At 39.9% G+C, this 21388-nt stretch overlaps 1 protein-coding gene across 5 annotated transcripts in view; it reads left to right on the top strand.

Annotated features, from left to right (window-relative positions):
- The window catches only part of RUNX1T1 (RUNX1 translocation partner 1), a 155755-nt gene that overhangs the window by 14182 nt on the left and 120185 nt on the right, over window positions 1–21388 (top strand). For 3 of the 5 annotated variants that reach the window (XM_027561576.1, XM_027561575.1, XM_027561577.1), the window contains one exon: window positions 11959–12131. The exons of the other annotated variants lie outside the window; for them this stretch is intronic. In XM_027561576.1, the coding sequence (XP_027417377.1) occupies window positions 12044–12131 (88 nt within the window). In that variant the 5' untranslated portion in view covers window positions 11959–12043. The remainder of the gene's footprint in view (window positions 1–11958; window positions 12132–21388) is intronic. 5 annotated transcript variants of the gene reach the window in all.

Genomic DNA, 21388 nt, shown 5'->3' on the forward strand with positions numbered 1-21388 from the left:
TTCAAGTTCTTTGCCACAAAGGTGAATGTCTTAAAAGTATGTATGCAGTGAACTGTTGAGACCTGACTTGACTGAATTGAATACTGCATCAGAGAAATAATAGAGAAAATGTGACCAGGAGATGTAGTGGCAGTTTGTCTAAAGATAAGCTATCCAGAGTTTCGGGGCCACTAATGACAGAGGAGACGTTGCCAGACCACTGATGAGCTTAGCTGTGGCCAGCTCTATTAGAGCTCCCGGAGAGAAAATTAGCTGATGTTAGTGTTTGGGACGTCCTTTCTGCTAGGCCTTGTGGGGAGTATACCTGCGGACGCGCAGGTAGGAGATCAGAGAGGTATTAGGAAAGTAGATGATGGTACCTGCAAAGACTGGCTTCAGGGTTGTGCCAGGAAGCTAGCGCAGCAGCATTGCTGAGAGCATTTCAAATGCACATCTAACTTGGCAAGTGGAATATTAGCAATTGGGACGTCATCTCCTCTGAACGTTGTGGTAAGCGTGGTGCAAACTGTGCTTTAAATACAAGGTCTTAGGAAGCTGGTTGCTCCACTTTGTTAAAACTAGAGGTACTACACTCCTTCCCCTAACCTGAAGATACAGAGAGATGTGAGCTGTAAGACAGGTCATGAAAGACTGCTAGTTTATTTTCTGAATCTATGCATATGTTATGTACACAGTGATGAGCAAACACAGCTGGGAAGAACAGCAGATGATATTGGGCCTGAAACTGTGGTGTTTATCAGACTGATATAGTAATCCTTCTTTCCTGTGAAAGTGTTCTTTTCAAGTGATGTTAGAATTCTGTAACTTTTATCATGTGTCAGGCAAGTATTCTTTATTGCCATACCTCTTTGCCTACCTGTCACACATTTTCATCCTCATCTCTAGCTAGGTTTATTTAGAAATGATATCCACACTTGACCTCTGATGGGAAGCAAATGTGGAGAATGAATTCAGATCCTTTTGTTTGAATCAGGGTAGGTTAGGTGTGTTCAGGTCTAAATGGAAAGTAAATGTGATCAGTCACCATTGACTTACCTACGTCAGGCTTTGAGTCGGCTAGAGAAAGTGGGTGTAAAATATCAGAGAGAAACATAAATGAGAAGCAATAAAGTGAGCAACCCATTAAAGCTAATTTGACTGTCTTAAAGGCATATGTTGTTTGGGTAGCCTTGGTAATGAAACCTTTTAGAATATTTGAAAGAAAATTAAGGTTTTTGTTTTTGGTTGTAAACCTGAGATAAAGTAGCAGTACTTTTCCATATACTGCCATAGGATTGGGAGGTGGCGTGGAGGCTGCCCAGCTCGGGTTCAGGCCCTTCTGTTCATCATCTTAGCACTGTGAAATCAGAATAGTTCTGTTCTTTATCACAAATGCTTTCTACATTAGAGACACAGAACAGGTAGTAGACCCAGTTCCCACTGAATGATAAACCCACTCAGGACAAATCAAATAGCTACAGAAGATGAAGAGGCTTTATTACTTGCTGGTTAAATGGTATAATAAATGAGATTTCGGAGTGAATTGAAATTTTAAGTTTGTTTTAAGAGAGGTAGGATTTATCAAGGCAATGTTATTGTAATGGGGTTGTGGGCAGTTATAAAGTAAGAATGGTGATTGGAAACGGTCTTGGGAGAGGTGTGTTGGGTGGGGTGGGTAGAGGTAGAGAGAGAATAAATTAATGTGGATCCAGCGAAGAGGACCCTTGGGTGAGGCTTGGGAAATAAGCAGCAAGATCATAAATGTTTGGACTACCAGGCATGTGATTTAAGCTTTGTCTTCTCAGTAAACCAGAAGTTTAAAAAAGCTTCTGTGTCCAGTGGGACCCCTTCGGATTGGGAGGTGGTGTGGAGGCTGCCCTGATTGTTCATCCTCTTGGCACCGTGAAACCAGAATAGTTCTGTTCTTTATCACAGATGCTCTATATATTAGGTTTTCTAGTTGGATTTTTTTTTTAATTGGAGTATAATTGCTTTACAACGTTGCATTAGTTTCCACTGTCCAGGGAAGTGAATCAGCTACATGTACACATGTGTCCCCTCCCACGTGGACCCCCTCCCATCCTGGCCCCTGTTCCACCGTCTAGCTTGTCACCAAGCACCCAGCTGAGGGTCCTGGGCTTTACACCAGCTTCCCGCCAGCTGTCTGTTTCACCCCTGGTAGTGTATATCTGTCACTTGAACAAAGAATGCCATGGTGAAATGGACCTTAGTAAAACCAGGGCAGGAAAAATAAAAAGGCAACAGGAAATCATGGACCCAGGCAAAGTGTTTCTGAAGACTTGGTCTGATTCTGGTGGGCCAGATTGGGGTGGATGGAATGAGGGAAGACCAAGGCCAGGTAGGGAACTGACTTTGCAGTAGTTTAGATGTTAGATATTTGTAGAAAAAAGGCCAGAAATGGGTTTGTGCGACAAGGAGGAATAGGCAGATACTGCTGCTGCTGCTGCTAAGTCGCTTAAGTTGTGTCTGACTCTGCAGCCCCATAGACGGCAGCCCACCAGGCTCCCCTGTCCCTGGGATTCTCCAGGCAAGAGTACTGGAGTGGGGTGCCATTGCCTTCTCCGAGGCAGATGCTAGAGACATTGCAAAGAAAAATAATTAGTACTTGGATATGGCTGAATTTAGAGAGGGGGAAGTGAGGACCACCCAGATTCGATGTCCATTGTATTTAGCTTGCCAGAATTTGGGCAGTGAAGGGAAATGAAAGTCACTCAGTCCTGTCCCTTTGTGACCCCATGGACTGTACAGTCCATGGAATTCTCTAGGCCACAATACTGGAGTGGGTAGCCTTTCCCTTCTCCAGGGATCTTCCCAACCCAGGAATCGGTCCCAGGTCTCCCACATTGCAGGTGGATTCTTTACCAGTTGAGCCACAAGGGAAGCCCAAGAATACTGGAGTGGATAGCCTACCCATTCTCCAGGGGGTCTTCCTGACCCAGGAATTGAACTGGGATCTCCCACATTGCAGGCGGATTCTTTACCAACTGAGCTATCAGTGTTTAAAGGACAGTTTACTTACCCTTCATAGACTCATACAGTCACAGCCTCCAGAAGGCAGCCTCAGAACCCAACTGGGTATCTCTTGTGGTCCAGCTACTTTGGGAAATGTTAATGGGGCTGTCACTTGGTAGATTTTCCTCAAAGAGTAGTGCTTGCATGGAGGATAGATTACTGATTGTCCTGGGACTTGGCTCCCTCTGTGCTTTGGCTCCTTGCATGGATTTCAAACTGTTTTTTGAGTTTTCTTCCATTTTGCAGGCTACCTGGTAGAATAAAATGTGATCAGGAGGGCTGGATCTGGACCTTTAACTTTCCACCAGATTAGCCTGTCTGTTTTAAGTATCTCAAGCATTAGACTTTTGTTTAGGGAATAATTTATAAAAATTTGTTTCAATTCTGATATGTAAAGGAGAGAAGGCAGGGACCAGAGAGTAAGGAGTCAAGGGGGAGTTGATGGCTGGGTGGAGGCTGTGCTTATTATACAGCAGTGTGTCTGAGACTCTGTCCTCAGTATTCTTGGGGGATAGGAGTTTCAAGGGAACCTTTGAACCTACCTTCATTCATTCAGTGCTCCAATCTTTGTCTGCAGATCAAATACTTTTTTCACACAGTGACATTTTCCAAATACACATTAAATTAGATGAACAAAAATGAATTTAAATATTACTAAAATTGATACACTCATCTTTGTGTATTTCACAATCAGGAGACTGTAAACAAAATATAAACAAAATACTACCATGTGTGGGATCACAATCTTTTGTTTTAAAATGCAGGCCTCCTATTGGAAAAGTAAAGGAATCCCTTTTGTATGTTAAGGGGCAGTATTCAATTCTTGTGATTAAATTGCTCTCTGTTAATTGTCCCCCCTATTTAAAGAATTTTAGTTACTGGACGAAACAACAACAACAAAATGTAGGACTTTCAGGGTCTGGTTCACCAATATAATATTATTTCAGGGACTTTCACCTTGCTTTGTTTAGTATTGTTTAATTTGAAAACACTGGCAATTCTTTTTACACTTTGAACTTAAACTGAAATCAGAGTTTGTGGATAAAAGCTGTCAGAATTGAATCTTTAAGACTTTTTTCCTCTGTAACCAAACTGTAGTTTTTAAAATAATGAGACCAATTTATATATGTTAATATGGAATCATTCCTGAGAAATACTGTGAAATGAAAAAAGCAGGGAGCAATGTATATATAGTATGGTACTTTTGTACAAAAGAAATACAAAAGCTTCCATTTGTGGGAGAAGTGTGCATGTGAATCTGATAATAGTATTTGCTTTATGGGAAGAAGGGGCTTCCCTGATAGCTCAGTTGGTAAAGAATCCGCCTGCAATGTAGGAGACCCCGGTTTGATTCCTGGTTCGGGAAGATCCACTGGAGAAAGGATAGGCTACTCACTCCAGTATTCTTCGGCTTCCCTTGTGGCTCAGCTGGTAAAAAATCTTCCTGTAATGCGGGAGACCTAGGTTCGCTCCCTGGGTTGGGAAGATCCCCCGCAGAAGGGAAAAGCTATCCACTCCAGTATTCTGGCCTGGAGAGTTCCATGGACTGTGTAGTCCGTGGGGTCACAGAGTCGGACACAGCTGAGCGGCTTGCACTGCACCATGGGAAGAAAGTGAGGCTGAGGCGTTGGGGGTTGGAAGGAGAATTTTTGTTGCATGTCTCTTGGTCTTTTGAGTGTTTTGCAGACCTCGTACCTGTTTTACTCACTGTAAAGTTAGAGACTGTAGCATCAGCTTGGGATGGATGGTTCTGGGATTCTGCCCTTCCTTTGGGGAAGGTGATACCCTTCTCTTCTCTACTAGAAAGCAGTCAAGTGGAGAAGTAGAGAGACCCAACTCCCCAATGCTTTGCCACTTGTTGAAACTCATACTCTTCATCTTGAAATAATTCTCAGCTGGATAATAATGGCATGACCCATAAGGTTGTCAGGTGGATTGCATGAGATGATGTGTGTGAAGCACAGTATCATTTCAGAAAGACTTGCTTGTACTTGGCATCTGACTTGACCACTCTCCAACTGGTCACCACTCTCTTCTGGAAGCCCCCTGTAGGATCTTCCCCTCTGTGTGGCTGTTCCTTCTTAGTCACCTTCACTCAGCAAATACGTAATGGAGAGTGTGGTCCTGTTTAATACCTGGGGGACATACAGATGTTCAAGTTAGACAGTGCCCCTGATTTGCTAGCCTTCCTCGCCTCAGCCTTAATTAAGACTTGTTTCTACAGGGAATCCGCTTTGTGCTCTCCTCTCTTGCTAATGAAACTATTCAAGTTTCCATGAACTCTCTTCTTCAAGTCAGTTCAGTTCAGTTGCTCAGTTGTGTCCGACTCTTTGTGACCCCATGGACTGCAGCACGCCAGGATTCCCTGTCCATCACCAACTCCCGGAGCTTGCTCAAACTCATGTCCATCAAGTCAGTGATGCCATCCAACCATCTCATCCTCTGTCTTCCCCTTCTCCTCCTGCCTTCAATCTTCCCCAGCATCAGGGTCTTTTCCAATGAGTCAGTCCTTCACATCAGATGGCCAAAGTATTGGAGCTTCAGCATCATTCTTTCCAATGAATATTCAGGACTGGTTTCCTTTAGGATGGCCTGGTTTGATCTCCTTGAAGAAGATACCTTCTATCTTTTCTTCAAAGATAGAATTTATCACATCTAACATTTTTCTGCTATCCATGTGATTCAGACTTCTCTCCTGATCTGTAAACTCCTTAAAGGTAGGAGCTTGGAACAGTTGGGGGTACTTTTTGATGCTTTATTAAATATTTGGTGAAAGTTCCTGCCTTGAATTCCAGTTATTTACTTAATACTGTCCTCAAATATTTCATTGCTAAGACCAAAGTGAAATCTTTGTTTGCAAGATCATGTCATCTCTTTCCCAGTCCCTTTCCCCCTTGCTCCCTTTTTATTGTGTTCTCATATCATAGAATGTACAGTTTATTGCCACCATATTTTAGCTTTAAGTTTTAGCAACCGAAAAGCACCCCCATGTATAGCAGCCCTGGGCAAACTGAAGTGCTTACGTCACCTGCGTGTTCATAAATGCATATTTTAACCTGTTTTATTTCTTTTTTTACCGTATGGCTCATAACTGTACTTTCTGTAAAGGATGAGCTCCCCGAAATTATACACAGAGTGTTGTATGCATGGACATATTTCTGAGCTGGAACTGTCCTTTGGATCAGCTAAAAACCATCTTTGTGACTCCCGGCTTTCCTTCTTCCAAGTCCCCCTTTGACCCCTTAGGTGCCAGGGCCTCCTGTTGGTCCTTCCTTGGGTTGCCATATCTGTTTTCTGGACAGATCTCAGGCTGAGAACTGCTCCCGAATACTCTAACTCCTTCTCCCTCTCTCTCTCAATTTGCCAGATGTATGTGTGGAGGAGGTCCAGTGAATGCCTTCAGGGAGTGACATTCACATGTTGCCTTATTTAATACTCACCTGTGAGTGAGCTTATTTGCAAGTCACTCCTAGAGGCTTCCTCGCTTGCCCAAGATCACCCTGCGTGAGTGGTGGGCTGAGGTCTGAACCAGGATTTTCTGACTCCCAGGCTCCTCTGTTCTAGAGCTCACTACCGCTTCGCTGGAAGTCTTTAAATCCTAACATCCCATTCATTTTACCTGTGGACAGGGCCAGCCACAGAGACTGCAGGTGGGAATTAAAATGGAAAATTGTCAAAACTTCTCACTGTACTTAGAAAAGTTACCATTTGGAGTACAGAACTATAGCAACAGCTCTACACGTTTCTGAGGCAAGGAGAGAGGGAGAAAAGAAAGGGAAGAAAGGAGAGAGAGAGATATCAGCTGTTGAGGAACAGCAGCAACCAGACCATATTTGCAGTTGGACAATCACAGATTTTTTTTTTTAGCCATGTGGCCATCAACCACGAATGCATATACTTTCAAAGTCTTGTTTTTCTTTTATGTGTATGTTTCCGGGATGGAACAGATGCCTTTATTTGGAGAAACCAATCTTTGGAAATAATTGGTTCTCTCTTTGCTTATCCTCTAGGTGATCTTCCACAGATGAAATTAGATGAGGAAAAGAATCACAAAACATTAGCTTGTGGTTATTTCTTTATTTTTTTCCACTGCAAAATGTTTAGGGACCTGCAGCTTACATCCACATATTTTGGTATTGTTGACTGATTATAATTTAGCACAGCAGTGACTTTCGGAAGAGATTTTGTGATTACACTACGTCATTTTTGAATAGTGACCTAGTGCTTTAATGCTTTAAATGATAAAATTAAAATAGGTATTGCCTCCTTTCTGCTCTCAATTGATTATCTCTTCTTTCATCCTGGTGAGTTAGGTATAATCATCCTGTTGTAGAGATTTACATCTAAAGCTTGGAAAGGTTAAGTGACTTGTTTCAAGGTCAAATAGCTCGTAAGTGTTAAGACCTGAGATTCCAGTCCATCTGTGTGGAGTGGGCTTCTAAGTGGTCAGTGTAGGTAAGGAACAGTCATTTTGGGAGATTTTATTTTATTGAAGATTATATCTATAGCAGAGGAGAAATTTTGGAGCTTCCTACTATTTTCAGTTGCCTGGTTTGTTAACTTATTGATCATCCTATGTTGTCACCTTGACTAAAAATAATTCATAGATCGGTCACCTGCCTTCTGTTTAATTTTTTAATCTTTTATATCTAAAGTATTTTAAGATGGTGCTTTATGACAATAAGAGGAAGAAGCTGGAAGAAAGACAAGGTGGTATAAGTTATCTTTTATTCCTTTGTTCTCTCAGCCAGTATTGAGTGAACTCCTTCTATGAGTCAGGCACTGGCCTTGAAGACTGTTGATTAAACCTGGCCCCTCTCATGGCCGTTACAACAAAATGCATATATTGCATCAAGGTAAGATCTGAAGACAGAAGGAGAATAAGATGGGACCCTTTCCAGAGCAGGAAACCCACCTGGTAAACTCAACTGGGGGATAAGTCTGTGCGTAACAACCTTAGAGGTTGGATGGACTTAATGCTACCTGCAGTCCTTAACCGTGGTTCCCTAGCGCTTCCTGTGGGAGGAAGGGCTGGCTTCTCGCTGTGGATGCGCTGCGTGATGTCCGTAGCAGCCTGTGTTTGTACAGTATTGATGGGAATGGGCTCGTATGAACAGTATCTGGAAGATAAAGGTTGCCCAGCCTGATATAGACCATAAATGCTGTTACAGTTTAAAGAAGAAAGAATGATCGTAGGCCTTGAGAGTGGTCATGGAAATGCCTGTGATGGCCATTGGGTGTGAATTGGACCTTTATAGCATTTCATTAGGTGGGATTCATTTCTTTCATTCTCTTTAGGTGCCAAGTACAGTTTTAAGTTTGGAAGATAGAGTAATGAGCAAAACAGACAAGACCCCTGCTGTAATAGACCTTATAGTTGAGGAGTACGAGGCATACAATAGAAACAGTTGTAAGATTATTCACCATAGTGTTAAATGCAATGAAGACAATTAAACCAATGTTGGAGAGAATGGTGGGCGGTGCTGCTGGTTGTGGAGAGACTTTACTTTGGACGGGAGGGAAACCATCTCTGAGGTTACACTTGAGGGAAACCGGAGTTGAGAAGAAGCTAGTCATCCACTAGTCTGGAGAAGTTAATGGACAAATCCATAAAGATGAGATGTTGCATTCTGTGGGAGTTTATCCACTGAAGAGCTGCACCCTCTAAGGGGATGGATGGAGCAGAGGCTGAAAAGGTGCAGATTAGTGCCAAATCATGGTGGGTCTTGAATGTCAGAACGAGGCGAGAAGAAGGACTATGTGTTTCTAAGAATATATCAGGGGGTGAATAGTTAGAAGAAAGAAGGAGACTCAGGATGAGTATATGTCATAGAAGCTTAAGGAATCTTGTGCAGTTGGAGTCTTGAAATTTAGTTCATGTGACCTCTGATGAGGGACACCCCAATAACAGTGTCCCAATCACTTCCTGTTAGAAGTTGAATGTAGTCCTAAGTGAGGCTGTTTCAAACCAGGGGGATACAGAATTGTCCTACAAATGAGACTGTGGAGGCCTTGACAGGTGTGGGCTACAGCCCAGTACTAGGGGCTGTGCTTACTGAGATAAAATGTTTTCTAAGTCGGTTATGATATTGCGGGTTCCTTTTGTGGAACAGAAAACTAATTGTATTTTTATTAAAGTAAAGGGACAGTCTTTATGTTACAAGATGTTTTTGTGAAAAGGAAACAGAAAAATTAAGAGTTGATTCACTTCAGACTGATAAAAAGAGGTGTGTTAAATCCTCATTTTTGAAATAGCTGTGTCTTATTTACTAAGGGAAAAAATGCCCCAAGTGTTGATGTAATTCTAAAGAGAAATGTGTTTAGGCAGTGAAGGGATTCCTGGCAGTGATTGAGAAACACAGAAATGGGGAATTGCACTTGATCGCTTTTGAGGTTGAGTCTGATGTGTGTAGTCTTTTACATCCTATTAAAACTTTGAAAGATAAACTGATACAAGAAGGATTTGCCAAGGCCAGCAACTCTTCCTTTTAAAACCTTGGCTCAGTGTACACATTGAAGGGATGGGGGAGTAAGATAAAAGCATTATAAATATGAGGTTAACTGAATTCAAATAGAAGGTTCTCTCAAGTTATTGCATTCCTTAGAAAATAAATACATTGCACATATGGTTAAGATTGATCAAAAAAGTATTCTGTGTGCCAGTGATTACATTCCCATCTGTGATTAAGATTTTCTGTCTGCATCTGGTTTTCACATTATATTTCTGTAACAAGAATCCTTTATATAGCAGAGTTCACTTTCTGTATTTTCTATTAGCTGCAGCTTGAACTACTGCACGGATCGCAGATTTACACATGTGGTTTTCATTACTTCATACCATTGAGAAAAAGTAATATTTGTTTGGGAATGTATGTTTTCCACAATTTCCATGGTAATACAACATGTTGAGCCTTTTTAATAACACTCTTGTAGAACTACAAATTGTTTGAGGCATTCTACTCTTGGTAGAGTTTAGCTTTTAAACTGGTCTCAGTGTATGTTCGCTTCATAATGAGATTTTTGCAGATTTAATGGCTGAGGATTGGAACAAAGCAATATTAAAGATAGAGAAATTTCAGTTGCATGTGATATAGACTTTAGTGTGTAAGTATCACAAATAATCTGAATGTGTATTCTTTAGTACTCATTACCGTTACTCATTTTATTGTTATTTTATATCAAAAGATCATTTATTGTGTTGGAGGTATGAAGCACAAAGGTAATATTCCAATCATTATTTTGAAGTGCCCCCTCTTTTTTTTTTAGGTGAATTATCTTATTGTCTGTGATATAATGTTTCATATGTAAGAACTGTTGAGTAGGAAGAATCCTCAGGGGTAACTGAGGTTTACATTGTGTATTACCTGAATGTATATCTGTGCTTGAATGTATATCTGTGCCATGTTAACATTTAAGAAAAACATGTACCCTTGAAATACTTTGTAACACTATCTTCCTGCCAACTTTTCTCCATTCACTTCAGAATACTCTGATTAAAACAGACACATGGGAAGTTAAAAAGTGAAACAAAATATTCTATACTGGGAGATCAGTTATAATTGAGAGATTTATCTTATAAAAGTTTATCCACATGGTAGTTTTATGTGCCTCAAAACTGAGACCCACTATACAATTTTTGATAATAAACCCAGACAGTAGTCTGGTGTTTAGCAGTCATGAGAAGGAGGAAAAAGACTTAGACTCTAGGGGATTTGTATGTACTTGGCTTCGTTCATTTGTTTAATGGAGATTGTTCAATATGGCCCACACAAGTAGGATTTACTGTATCGGGCTCTCCAGTGCTTTTTGTTGAAGTTGTTGAGGCACTAAATATCAGAAATCATACCCAAATCTAAGAAAGTGTCCATTTTCTTCTTTTTCCTAATAGCACTTATTTATCTTCTGTTTACAATATACATATATTTAAATTTTGCCATTAAGAATGAGAAACAACTGATTACATGATAGAAGAGTCATTGTGTATAAAGGGCATTTGCTTTTTTAAAAAATAATAGAATCTGCTTATTTATGTCCATTAGAGCATGTATATTCAGCAATTTCAATTTCTAGGGAATAGTTTGGTCTCTTAAAAAATGGCAGTAATAGCCTTAGTAATATTTTGAGACTGCTTTTATAAATCTATTCTTTTACATTTATTGAGTTATTGCTTTATGTGCATATGATTGTGCTAGATTTATATCTCATAGATTATTAGAACTAAATAGTAATACTTGTTCTATTCAGAGTAGTGGTGGTACTAGTAATAGTGGGTGAGTAATAAATAGTGGGCGTTTGAGAATGAATGAATGAATGAACGGTAAGCCTGACGGATCTAGCAGGACAAATGAGAATATCTGGACTGCTTAGGGAAAAATAAAAAGTAGTAGAAGTTGGTTTATTTGGTGAAACGATTCACTAACAATTGTTGTTACTAATATTTTCAAACTGGTTGGTTGCATAAAGATGATTAGTCACTGCTATCAGTTGTTTCGGAATGATGGCAGTATGTAAATTTCAGAACAGTGAAACAATGGGGATACCACGTTGTTTGGAAACATGATTTAACTTGCATGTAAAATTCCAAAAAAATAAAACAAAAAATGCAGTGTCTAAAATCATTTTCTAAAGAAACTATAACTGACGGATTAATTTTTAAAAAAATAAAACAGGTAAAATCTAATGCGTTCTTTTAAGGTATTGATGTATGTATGTTTTAGACCCAACTTAAGGAAAGAAGAGTAGTATCCAGCTTTGAGTCAGATGATTGGAGGGTTTAGAGCCCTGGAGGGAATCAGAAAATGGGAGTTGTTTTGGATTTTTCTAAAATTTAGAAGGGCTTGTATCTGTTTCTTAAACAAAACTGGCCTAGTATTTTAAGTAGATGGGTGTAATACTTCAGACTGGTTGTGATATATGCGTTTTTTTTCCCTTTGTTGTTGTCAATAGAAAAGATTGATCTCTGGGCTGGTGAACATAATATCTGTCCCAGTCAGAAAAGGAGAGAGGAAATTAGCAGAGCGATTGGTGGAGAATGATATCTGTCAAAAGAAACACTTGGAGAGCACTGAGTTTAGTAATAGGTGACTGCCGGAAAAAGGGGAACTTTGAATATTGTCAAGGTAAGGAACAGACAAATATTTTGACTTTGTGATTTACTTACATGCCCAAAATTAATCTTTTGTGTTTTTTTCCCTAATAAATTATTCTTGTAAAGATTTTCCTTTATTTTTCTAGTGCCGGTTGATAAAAAAATTTGTATTACATATTTTAAGAAATTGTCTTTGAAATCTTTGGATGTGGGATTGGCTGTGAGATCCTTGTTTGATAGCAAATGATTAAGTACCAATTTTGTTTTTACCCCTCTTCTTGTTGCTGTGCTTCTCGCCATGTTTTGTAATGCATCTGTTATAAGATGTACTTGGAGTTAAAGAGTAAAAACTATGCCATGATTTCTGTGTTTATTGTAACTAGAGATGGTATTTTCTGAAACAGTTTGTTGACTAAAGAGGGAAAAATGCTATTCAATTTATTGTTTCTTCTGTTTGATTTGGATTAAAAAAAAAACTTGTGGGTAAATGTCCTTTTCTAAGCAGAATTTATTTTAATGTGTCCATAGACACATTAAAAAAAAAAAAGTGATATCTAACTTTAGGAAAACCGTAAACAAAATGTAAACTGTTTCCCAGTTGGCAAGTGACTTCTTAAAGTCTGCAACATTTAATAATTAAGGACAGGCCTGTGTTATGAATTCCAGAGAGTTGATGCCTCCAGCAGCCAGCTCTGTTTCAGGCTTAGTGGAGTGGAACAGAAGTACAGATGACTAAAGACAAACCGTGCCTAGGAAGGGTTGAGAGGCAGCGCAAATGTTCTATGATACTGGTTGGCACTCCAGTGATTCGGAGGGGGTTTCTGAAGTCCTGTGACTGCCTGCTTGACTATATGGAAAAGAGGGTAGCAAAATATTTACTGTTCATGGCCAGTGTTCTGGAAACACAGATGCCCCCAACCCGCACCTCCAGCACACACATAACATCTACTCTTGCGGTTCCTCTGAAGACATACTGGTTTGTTCTTCAAGTTTCCGAGAAGGTATTGGCAAATGAGGGTGTTTTGTTGTTGAAAGTCCAGAGAAAGTGAAATGATTCTCTGTACAGTTCTAGGCTCCTTTGAGATAACCTAAGTCATGATTTAGTTTCTGTCTGTATTTGTCTTCATTTCCCCCATCGTCCTGTTAGGATGTTCTTCTACCGTAATTAGTGAGAGACATGAATTCAAAAGAGAAGACAAGGAGTTCAGCCTACTGAGTAGCTGAGACATCCATCTCTCACTTCTGCTTCTGTCTTCCTACCAAAGTACTATTGTTACTAAAAATTAATTTTTTGAGAACTCAAATTTTTGTTGATTAGATTTCTTAAGTCCAGAGAGGAGGGAGAGGGTGAGACAAATGGAGAGAGTGGATGGAAACATGTACACTAACCTATGTAAATAGAGAGCCAATGGGAATTTGGTCTATGACTCAGGGAGCTCAAACTGGGGCTGTCTAGTAACCTAGAAGGGTGGGAATGGGTGGGCGGTGGGAGGGAGATTCAAGAGGAAAAAAAAAAGCAACAAGATTTCTCAAGTCCAGTGTAGAAAGGAAGGTGTTAATAGCATAAAGGAAACAAACTGGTAATAATAACAGCAACCCTTGCTTTAGAATTGCTTTCTCTTCATCTTCCATCAGAAGAAAGCACTTTGTTTCACAGAGGATATAATTCTCTGCTTTCTGCCTTATGTATCTGTATGGGGATGCAGCTTAACAGTATGATCAAAATATATAAGGTGCAGATTTCAAATTGGAAAATAAAATTGGATTTTAAAACTTGAGCGTGTATTGCAGGTATGTAGTGTCAGGGTCTTTACCCACCTCCACACCATTCTAACCATGCTCTCTTCCGGTCACGTGGCATATCTCTGTGACCATTGCAGCATGGAAGATTCACATTTAAAGCAAAAATGCATGACAGAGACATATTTTAAAACAAGTTAATGCATTTTGTTTGTTACAATATGCAAATGCCAAGCCTCAGCATCAGGTATCAAAAATACCCTGCTGTTTCTTCTCTCTCTCTTTCTTGTGTGTGTGAGTATGCATACTTAAAATGATGTGTGTGTCCACGCACAGTATATATACACATGTATGTACACACACATATATGTGCATATATGTATCTAATTGTGTGTGTTTGCCTATTTGATAACTGTTGGGTTTTCTTTATGTTTCATGTGGCATTGAAAAGTGTACTCCTAGTTTTTTCTTTTTTTGTGTGATGGTAGAGGGTGTATATAGATAAATATGGGGTTGAGCCAAGAAGTAGAGAGAGACAGAAATCACGTACTTTAAATTTACAAAAAACATGGAGTCCATTGGATTCTTGGGGTTGTAATCTGGAAGCAGAAAAAACAAAGAACTAGGAGCTGGTGAACAGTTGGGGCAGTAAGCGCCAGTGGCCTCGGGTGGTGCTAGAGAGTCTGGTCCCTGTGATGAGTTTGAAGCCAGGCGGGGGTCACCAGGAGACAAGCCTGTGTCTTTGGGGAGGCCAGGAGAGCAATGATGCCTTAGGGACAGTCACCAGCTTCGGTGGGGGCTTATGTAAAGGCAAAGTGCTGCTGTGTTTCCCCCAGTATTTTAAAGCATATCCTAAATATGCATAATGTTCAGTTTTCTACAGCTTGTTACTGTGTGTCTTTGTGAGGACTGGGCAGATTTGGGACAGTCAGGAGTGGTATCCAGCCTGAGGAGCTTGCTCTTATAAACCGTTAAGGAAGGGCTCCAGTATTTGTCATATAAAAAAATTAACTGGTCATCTAAAAGATGCACGGGCATTAGAATGGAAGCAGTTATGACACAGGAAACTTGTTGCAAAGTGTTTGTATTTATGCTCGAATCATGGGATGGGATATTTATTAGTACCACTTTTAAGATACTGTATGCGTTTCAAAAGCCACACTTGTGTTTTTAAAAATAAAAACGTTTAATTTAGATGGTGCTGTGTACCTCCAGATATTTGTATCTTTATTAGGAAAAGAAGAGAGTTATTTTCTTAAGCAAAATTGCTGAGGTTTGAGAGCATTTGCATTTATTTCTAGTCTTTCTTGGTCATGTTTGAGAGGTCTGATAGCATGAATGGGCTTTACCCCACATGGAGCTTTGAGCTTATTGTAGCTCTGCACGCTGATCCCAGGTCAGTGTGATGCGTGAAATCAATTTATTTGAATCTCTTTGCCTCTATAGGAATTTGGCAGCGTGCCAGTTGTTTTCATTTAATGTTCTTTGTGTTGAACACAGACAAGCAGGCATGCTTTTGTATTCATCTCTCTTTTGGTCTCTGTCTCTTTCAGCCAATATTTTACTCTATGGATTCTGAGATGAAGAAAGAATATATTATTTATATGTTTCTAATCATTACTTAATGTGTGTATTCTACTTTCTTATCTTTTAAGGGATTTGTTTTTAACATTCCTGAGTTTTCCTAGTGACTTTCTTTGTAGAGAAGAAACATTTTAGAGTTTTTTAAAAAATTAAGATTTTGGATGAGACATAATAAACCAGACCATAGGTGGTATTTGCTTACCATAATGCTCGTTATCAAAACGGAAAAGAACAGTATTCATTATACCATCCAACCAGTGTTTGATTTGTGAACTGGATTATCAAAATGACTGACTTCTTGGGGAGCTTTCTGAGGGTAAAGATTCCTACTTTAATCGGGTGCAAGCGAAGACACATGATTAGCGGGGTAGTATTCTTTTTGAATAACACATCTTGCTGAAGATGCCCCCGTTTTTACCTAGATTTGGCTTAGATGAATCTTGACGAAGTTCCTGCCATGAGGGCATTTTTTTTTTTTTTTTTTCTTTTTAAAATTTGGAGGGTCCTGGCAGGGAACAGCACAAAGGTTTCTGCAGCACACAGAGGCTCCGAGCCTGGTGTGGCTGTTTTTGTGGAGAGGATGTGTTTCTGGGTCAGCTTTAGGAAGAGGTGCAGAAGGAAACGGACAGGGAGGAGGAGAGAGCTGCTGTGTTGATGCTCCGGGCGGTTCTCGCGGAAGTCGGTCTGCAGACCGGGGCGCCGGGGAGCCTCGGGGTCAGGCCCGCCCCCAGCACCCCGCTTCCTCGTTTAATTACCTGAAGAGCCAAACAGCCCGCCGGCGGGTGTGTGAACGCCCGGTATCTCCGCGGCCGCCTGGCGCTCCGACATCCTGCGCGGCCAGCCCTGTCTGTCCGCCAGCGTCAGGCTGGCTCCCGCCCCGGTTCCTTTGCTTTCTGGAGGCATTGTGTGGAAGAGGGTTTGGTCAGGAATTGGAGGTTCCTGCCAGGGCTGTGTCCCTCCTCTCTTTCTCTCTTTCTGGACCAAGCTGACAGACGTGCTGATCTTTTTTGTTTTTTAATGAGTTTAAAGATCTGTCTTTTTCATTTTACACTCTGGCCTCGCCATGAAACACATATCTCTGTCAGCAGCCACAGACGTTAACCAGTGCAGGACTGGTCTCAGTTAATGGGTTCTTATTTTCTTAATTCTTGTTCTTTACTGTCCTTCCCATGTTGTCTTTTTGGGTCAGATTCACTGGTAGTTTGGTATGAAACTAGTAATTCAGAGGTTATTTTTACGAGGCCGTTTTGGAATCTTCATCTGTCCATGAGAACAGAATAGTCCATTTTTTAAACAAAAGTGACAGAACAGTGAAGATTGTTTTTTTTTTTTTCCTTTTCCATGCAGTTTACATATGGCGACTTGGACATTTGCTGTGGGAAGGGCCACACCCTTTGATGTAGCTGGGGATGGTAAGAAATACTAGGTGGACAGAAATGTGTGGCCAATTTGAGAGTCCTATAGGGTGAAGACTCTGAGGAATGCTTGGAGATGGAACCATTTGGGAGATCCCTAGAGTGTAACAAGATGTTATCTTTCCATGAGAAAATCCAGCAGGTTCTTTATCCACAGTGTGGGCTGATGAAATGTGTGTGCTGTTGGGGGGCAGAGGGGGGGGCGGGGCAAGGTGGTGGTGGTGGGGTTTCCTGCAAAGGGAGGGGAAAGTGTGAATACATGTGCAGTGATTTGCTTTTTCCAACTACTTCATTAGGATTCTGTCATGCAAACTTCAGGGCATTTACCCTTCAGATGCACATGCGTGCATCGCATTAATGTTAATAGGAGTTGCAGCAGGTAAAGAGAGCTGTGTGGCCCTTTGTGTTGTGCAGGAGCCCAGCTCCAGGAAATTGATTCCATTCTTTGCAAAGAATAAAGACATTGGGACTTTGCAGAGGAGAGTTTCGTAGGAACGATTTTCAAATCTTATTTTTCATATTATATTTATGGAAGCAATGTCAATATTTTATGTGTTTGTCTACCACTCCAGCAAAAAGTATATAATCATTTAAATAATTGGATTAGCCTGGTGCGTCTTGTGATGGAGCTGGCATCACCATGATCTATTATGCACTAGCATAAGTAGCTCTGCCATAAGTGTTATGTGTATCCTCAGGCATTGCATGTTTATTTATGTATCAGCCTGCTGCATTTCTTTCAGAGTCTTTCTCTTTCAACATCAGTATAAATATGAGAAAAGAAAACATGTAAATATAATTTAAGCCACAGTCAACATTCCTGACTGGTGTCCTCCTCCACTGACAAACTTCAGGTTCCCTCTTTCAGGCTTCAGCTTTCTAGAAGTTCTATCTACCTAGAGCTTTCTTATTATGCGAGTAAGGTTACTGCCAGTTACAGTATTAGGCCTTAGCAGCAGGGAGTGTATAACGTGAGAAAAACCTGGAGGACTTTGAAAAGTGTCTGGGGAAGAGTTGTGGCTTGCAGGTGGTGGCACCAGGAATTAAAGAGCAAAGTAGGAAGAAAGTGGCGCTGGTGCCTCGTGCTGAGTGTGCCCAGTAAATGTGGAGTGAAAACAGTAAGAAAAAAAGCAGATCCTTGAGAAAAGAGACTGAGAGGAAGTGAATTACTCCAGAAAGGAGAAGGGAAACGCCAAAATTTATTAGTAACTGTGGGCATGTGTTAATTTATCATCAGGAATCAAAATAGGACATTTTGGTATAACAGATAAAAAAAGCCACAGTATTCCAAAATTTTAGTAGTCTGGTGCCTGCAATTCAGAGTAATTTTAGTAAAAGTCAGAAGTGAAATTTCCATACAGAGTAAAAATTATTCGGTTGAGTTTTATAGGTTTTAACTACTGTTCGGTGTATTTCAGAATGTACAGAATTACATTCTATTCTGTTGCTTGGTCTTGTGAAGCAGGAGGAGAAGGGGGTTCATGACCACAAAACCCAGTAGGGTCAGAATGAAACAGTAATTTAAAAATTTATATTGTCATAAAAGCATATACACTGTGCTGGGTATTATTTGAACAAATAAAGCAGTTTTGGAATGAAAACTTTAATGGAATCAGTGGTAGTTAAACATCTTTTTTTGTGTAAGTTTGAATTTGTTTATAAAGGTGGCAAATTAGTATGTACGGATAGATTTTACTAATTTTCAATGTGGAGAGAGAGAAATGGAGAGTTTGTTAGAAAAGTCCTGTGGCAGGGGGCAGGGGGGAGGGTGGAATATGATGAAAAGATTCTGGGATTTTTGTTTTTTTATTATTATTGCTGTGTATTTGCTCCACCTGGTGGATTTTGTTGAAAGTGTTTTAATCCGTCTTAATGAGAAGACTACCCTGCACACAGTTTATAGTAAGACGAATCTTTTGTTTTATTTTTGTTGCTGTGAAAAATAGTTTAATTGCTATCAAGGTCAAAAACATTTCTATCTTTTGTTTAGCACTCTCTTTGTATTGAAAGTAATATTTATTGTTTATTCTGGTTCAAAAATGTAATACATGCTCGCTTTAGAAGATTTGGAAAATAGAGAAAAATTAAAAGAGGCACATGAACGTGATTTATAGTTTCATCACCCAGAACCGTTGCATTATTTTGAGAATAGATGTCTTCAGAAGAGGACCACTTTGCATTTACATTTAGTTAAAGATGTGTGGGATGTTAAACACTTACTTTGCCAAAGTGTGATTAATGATGATGATTATATTATTTTTGGACAAATGCTGCCTTTCGAATTCCTAAACTCTAAAAAAAACGATAAGTGTTTTGTAGGAATTGCATTTGCTGAGCTACATGTCTGCTGAAAGCAAAGGCCGTAGAGATAAAGGTACCCTGTGCATTCACAGGGCTGTCCATAGGGGTAATGGGTTCTGTGGTCTGTTTGGCTTACACAGATTGCTTTCTTTCGAAAACTTAAGGATTCAGTTGTGCTTTGATCATCTTATTGTTTTCCTTAGGTTATTCTTTTTTTCTTCTTTGGACTCCAAAAGCTCTGTAACAGAAGGTGAAGTTTTGAAAACAGTGTCTCCATATGCAAGGGATTTGGAGACCTTTTTATTGTCTTTAAAATTGTCATTCATAGTCCTCATTAGCATTTATTGTTGCAAGCGTACAAGCAGAAAATGTGAAATTGGTATGTCATGAATAGCCCCACAGAGCTCTGGAGCCCTCCGATTTTGCCTGCAGTGTGGTGTGGGCTGGGCTTCCAGGGAAAGCTGTCCAGATGGCTGCCTGCACAGAGCAGAGCCGCAGGTTTTTGTCTCTGCTGCTGGGAGGAGGGAAAGTTCATTGGAGCATACGCCATCACCCTTGCTTTTAACAAAACTAACTAGCCATTAGTCAGGATGGGGAGCTGGTGACATTGAAACAAAGGTTTTCCATATAGTGTTATAGTCCTTGTCCAATGGTAAGGGATGGGTATAGTTTGAGTGTCTTTTATATTATTTGAGTGATTTTTGTAGGGAAGAGACATACAAGGAAACTAAATGGCAACTTATTGGCAGATTTTACATGTAAGTAGAGTGTGATTGTTTTTATAGGAAAATGCTTTTGTGTGAAGAGGCAGAGTTGATACAGCTAATACACAGCCTTGTGGCTTACTAAGGAAGTGTTTTACTTTAAAGTTTTAAAAATAATTTAACCCTTTGCTGGTGCCTGTGGATTAATCTGCACTTAATGATGCTGGGTTTGGAGCTTGCATTTAAATAATGCAACATGCAGACAATGCAAGTGTTAAAGCTTTTATCATTTCAGAATTATTTTGATAGTAGATATTGAAAATCAAAACTTGTTGGTGAAAAAGAACTTCAGTACATTGCAATATTTTAAAGACTCAGCAGTGTTAGAAACAGTTCACAGTAATTATGAATATAGATTTTATTTATTTGTGGCATGTGATATTTTATCTTAAACAGATTTCATTTTACAGAAATACACATACATGGTCCCTACATACTTAAATGTACTGGTACATGTCTTTTCGTTCATATGTAGAGGATATTATATTTCACCCAGAGTTGAGAATCAAAAATAGTGCCTAAAAAATTGTTGGAATGTTATAACTAACATTGTATTCTCTATACATTGAAGATGGTAAAAAAAAAAAAAGAAATTAGACATTGCAGCTTATCAGCTTAGGTCATCGCTATTGTTTAAAAGTATGTTATGATTGGAATCTTCAAATCACAGTTTAGAGCACATTAACTCACTCTAACTGATTGGAGATACAGAAATCAAAGGGTCCTGAGCCCTCTGGTTTGACATGTCACAGGTGAAGGCAAGGGGTCATGACTTCTAGCTCTTGACCTGCCACTTGCCCTGGTAGAGTTGGATTTCTTGACAGACCATACAGCATGTTCTCCATGAGACACTGTTTCGTATGGTACTTTGTCATCTAGTTGCAAAAGATCCAAGCAGTGAAGCTTTCCTGCTGCTGTGATATCTGGCATAATCACCTATTAAGACAAGCTTCCTCTATCCAGCATGTTTTCTTTTACTTGATTCCACCTTATTGCCCCACTTAGGCCCTCTTGGACAGCCCCAAATAACTCTTTGACCCCGTGATGTTTATATAACCTTCAAATTCTCAAGCTGGCCATCATGTCTCCTGTTGCTTTCTGTGATTTAGCAAAGTTCTTGCGAGCCCTTCTGTGGGCTGGCTGAGGGGAGATACAGGTGTTTGCCAGTCCTTTCCCCCAAAGGAAATATCTGAGGGAAATAGTGTGAATGTTTCTGGTTGTTTACAGCCAATATTTATATTAAGGAGTTTAAAAGTGGCAGATTTCCTCTTACCTTTATAAAACACTTCACTGAACTTTTTAACTTAATTTTTTTTTTTTTCTATCCCACTCATCTCTTTCTGGTTGGCTGCATCTGATGTTGTAACCTAACTATATAAACATAAAACTGTTTGTTTTCCTTACAGACAACGTATTATTGGATTTATCTTTGTCAGGAGACAACCTATTAGGGCCTTTATTTAATACAGTTTCACATGTCTTTC

This window comes from Bos indicus x Bos taurus, chromosome 14 (genome assembly GCF_003369695.1).
Source record: "Bos indicus x Bos taurus breed Angus x Brahman F1 hybrid chromosome 14, Bos_hybrid_MaternalHap_v2.0, whole genome shotgun sequence".
NCBI classification, from domain to species: domain Eukaryota; kingdom Metazoa; phylum Chordata; class Mammalia; order Artiodactyla; family Bovidae; genus Bos; species Bos indicus x Bos taurus.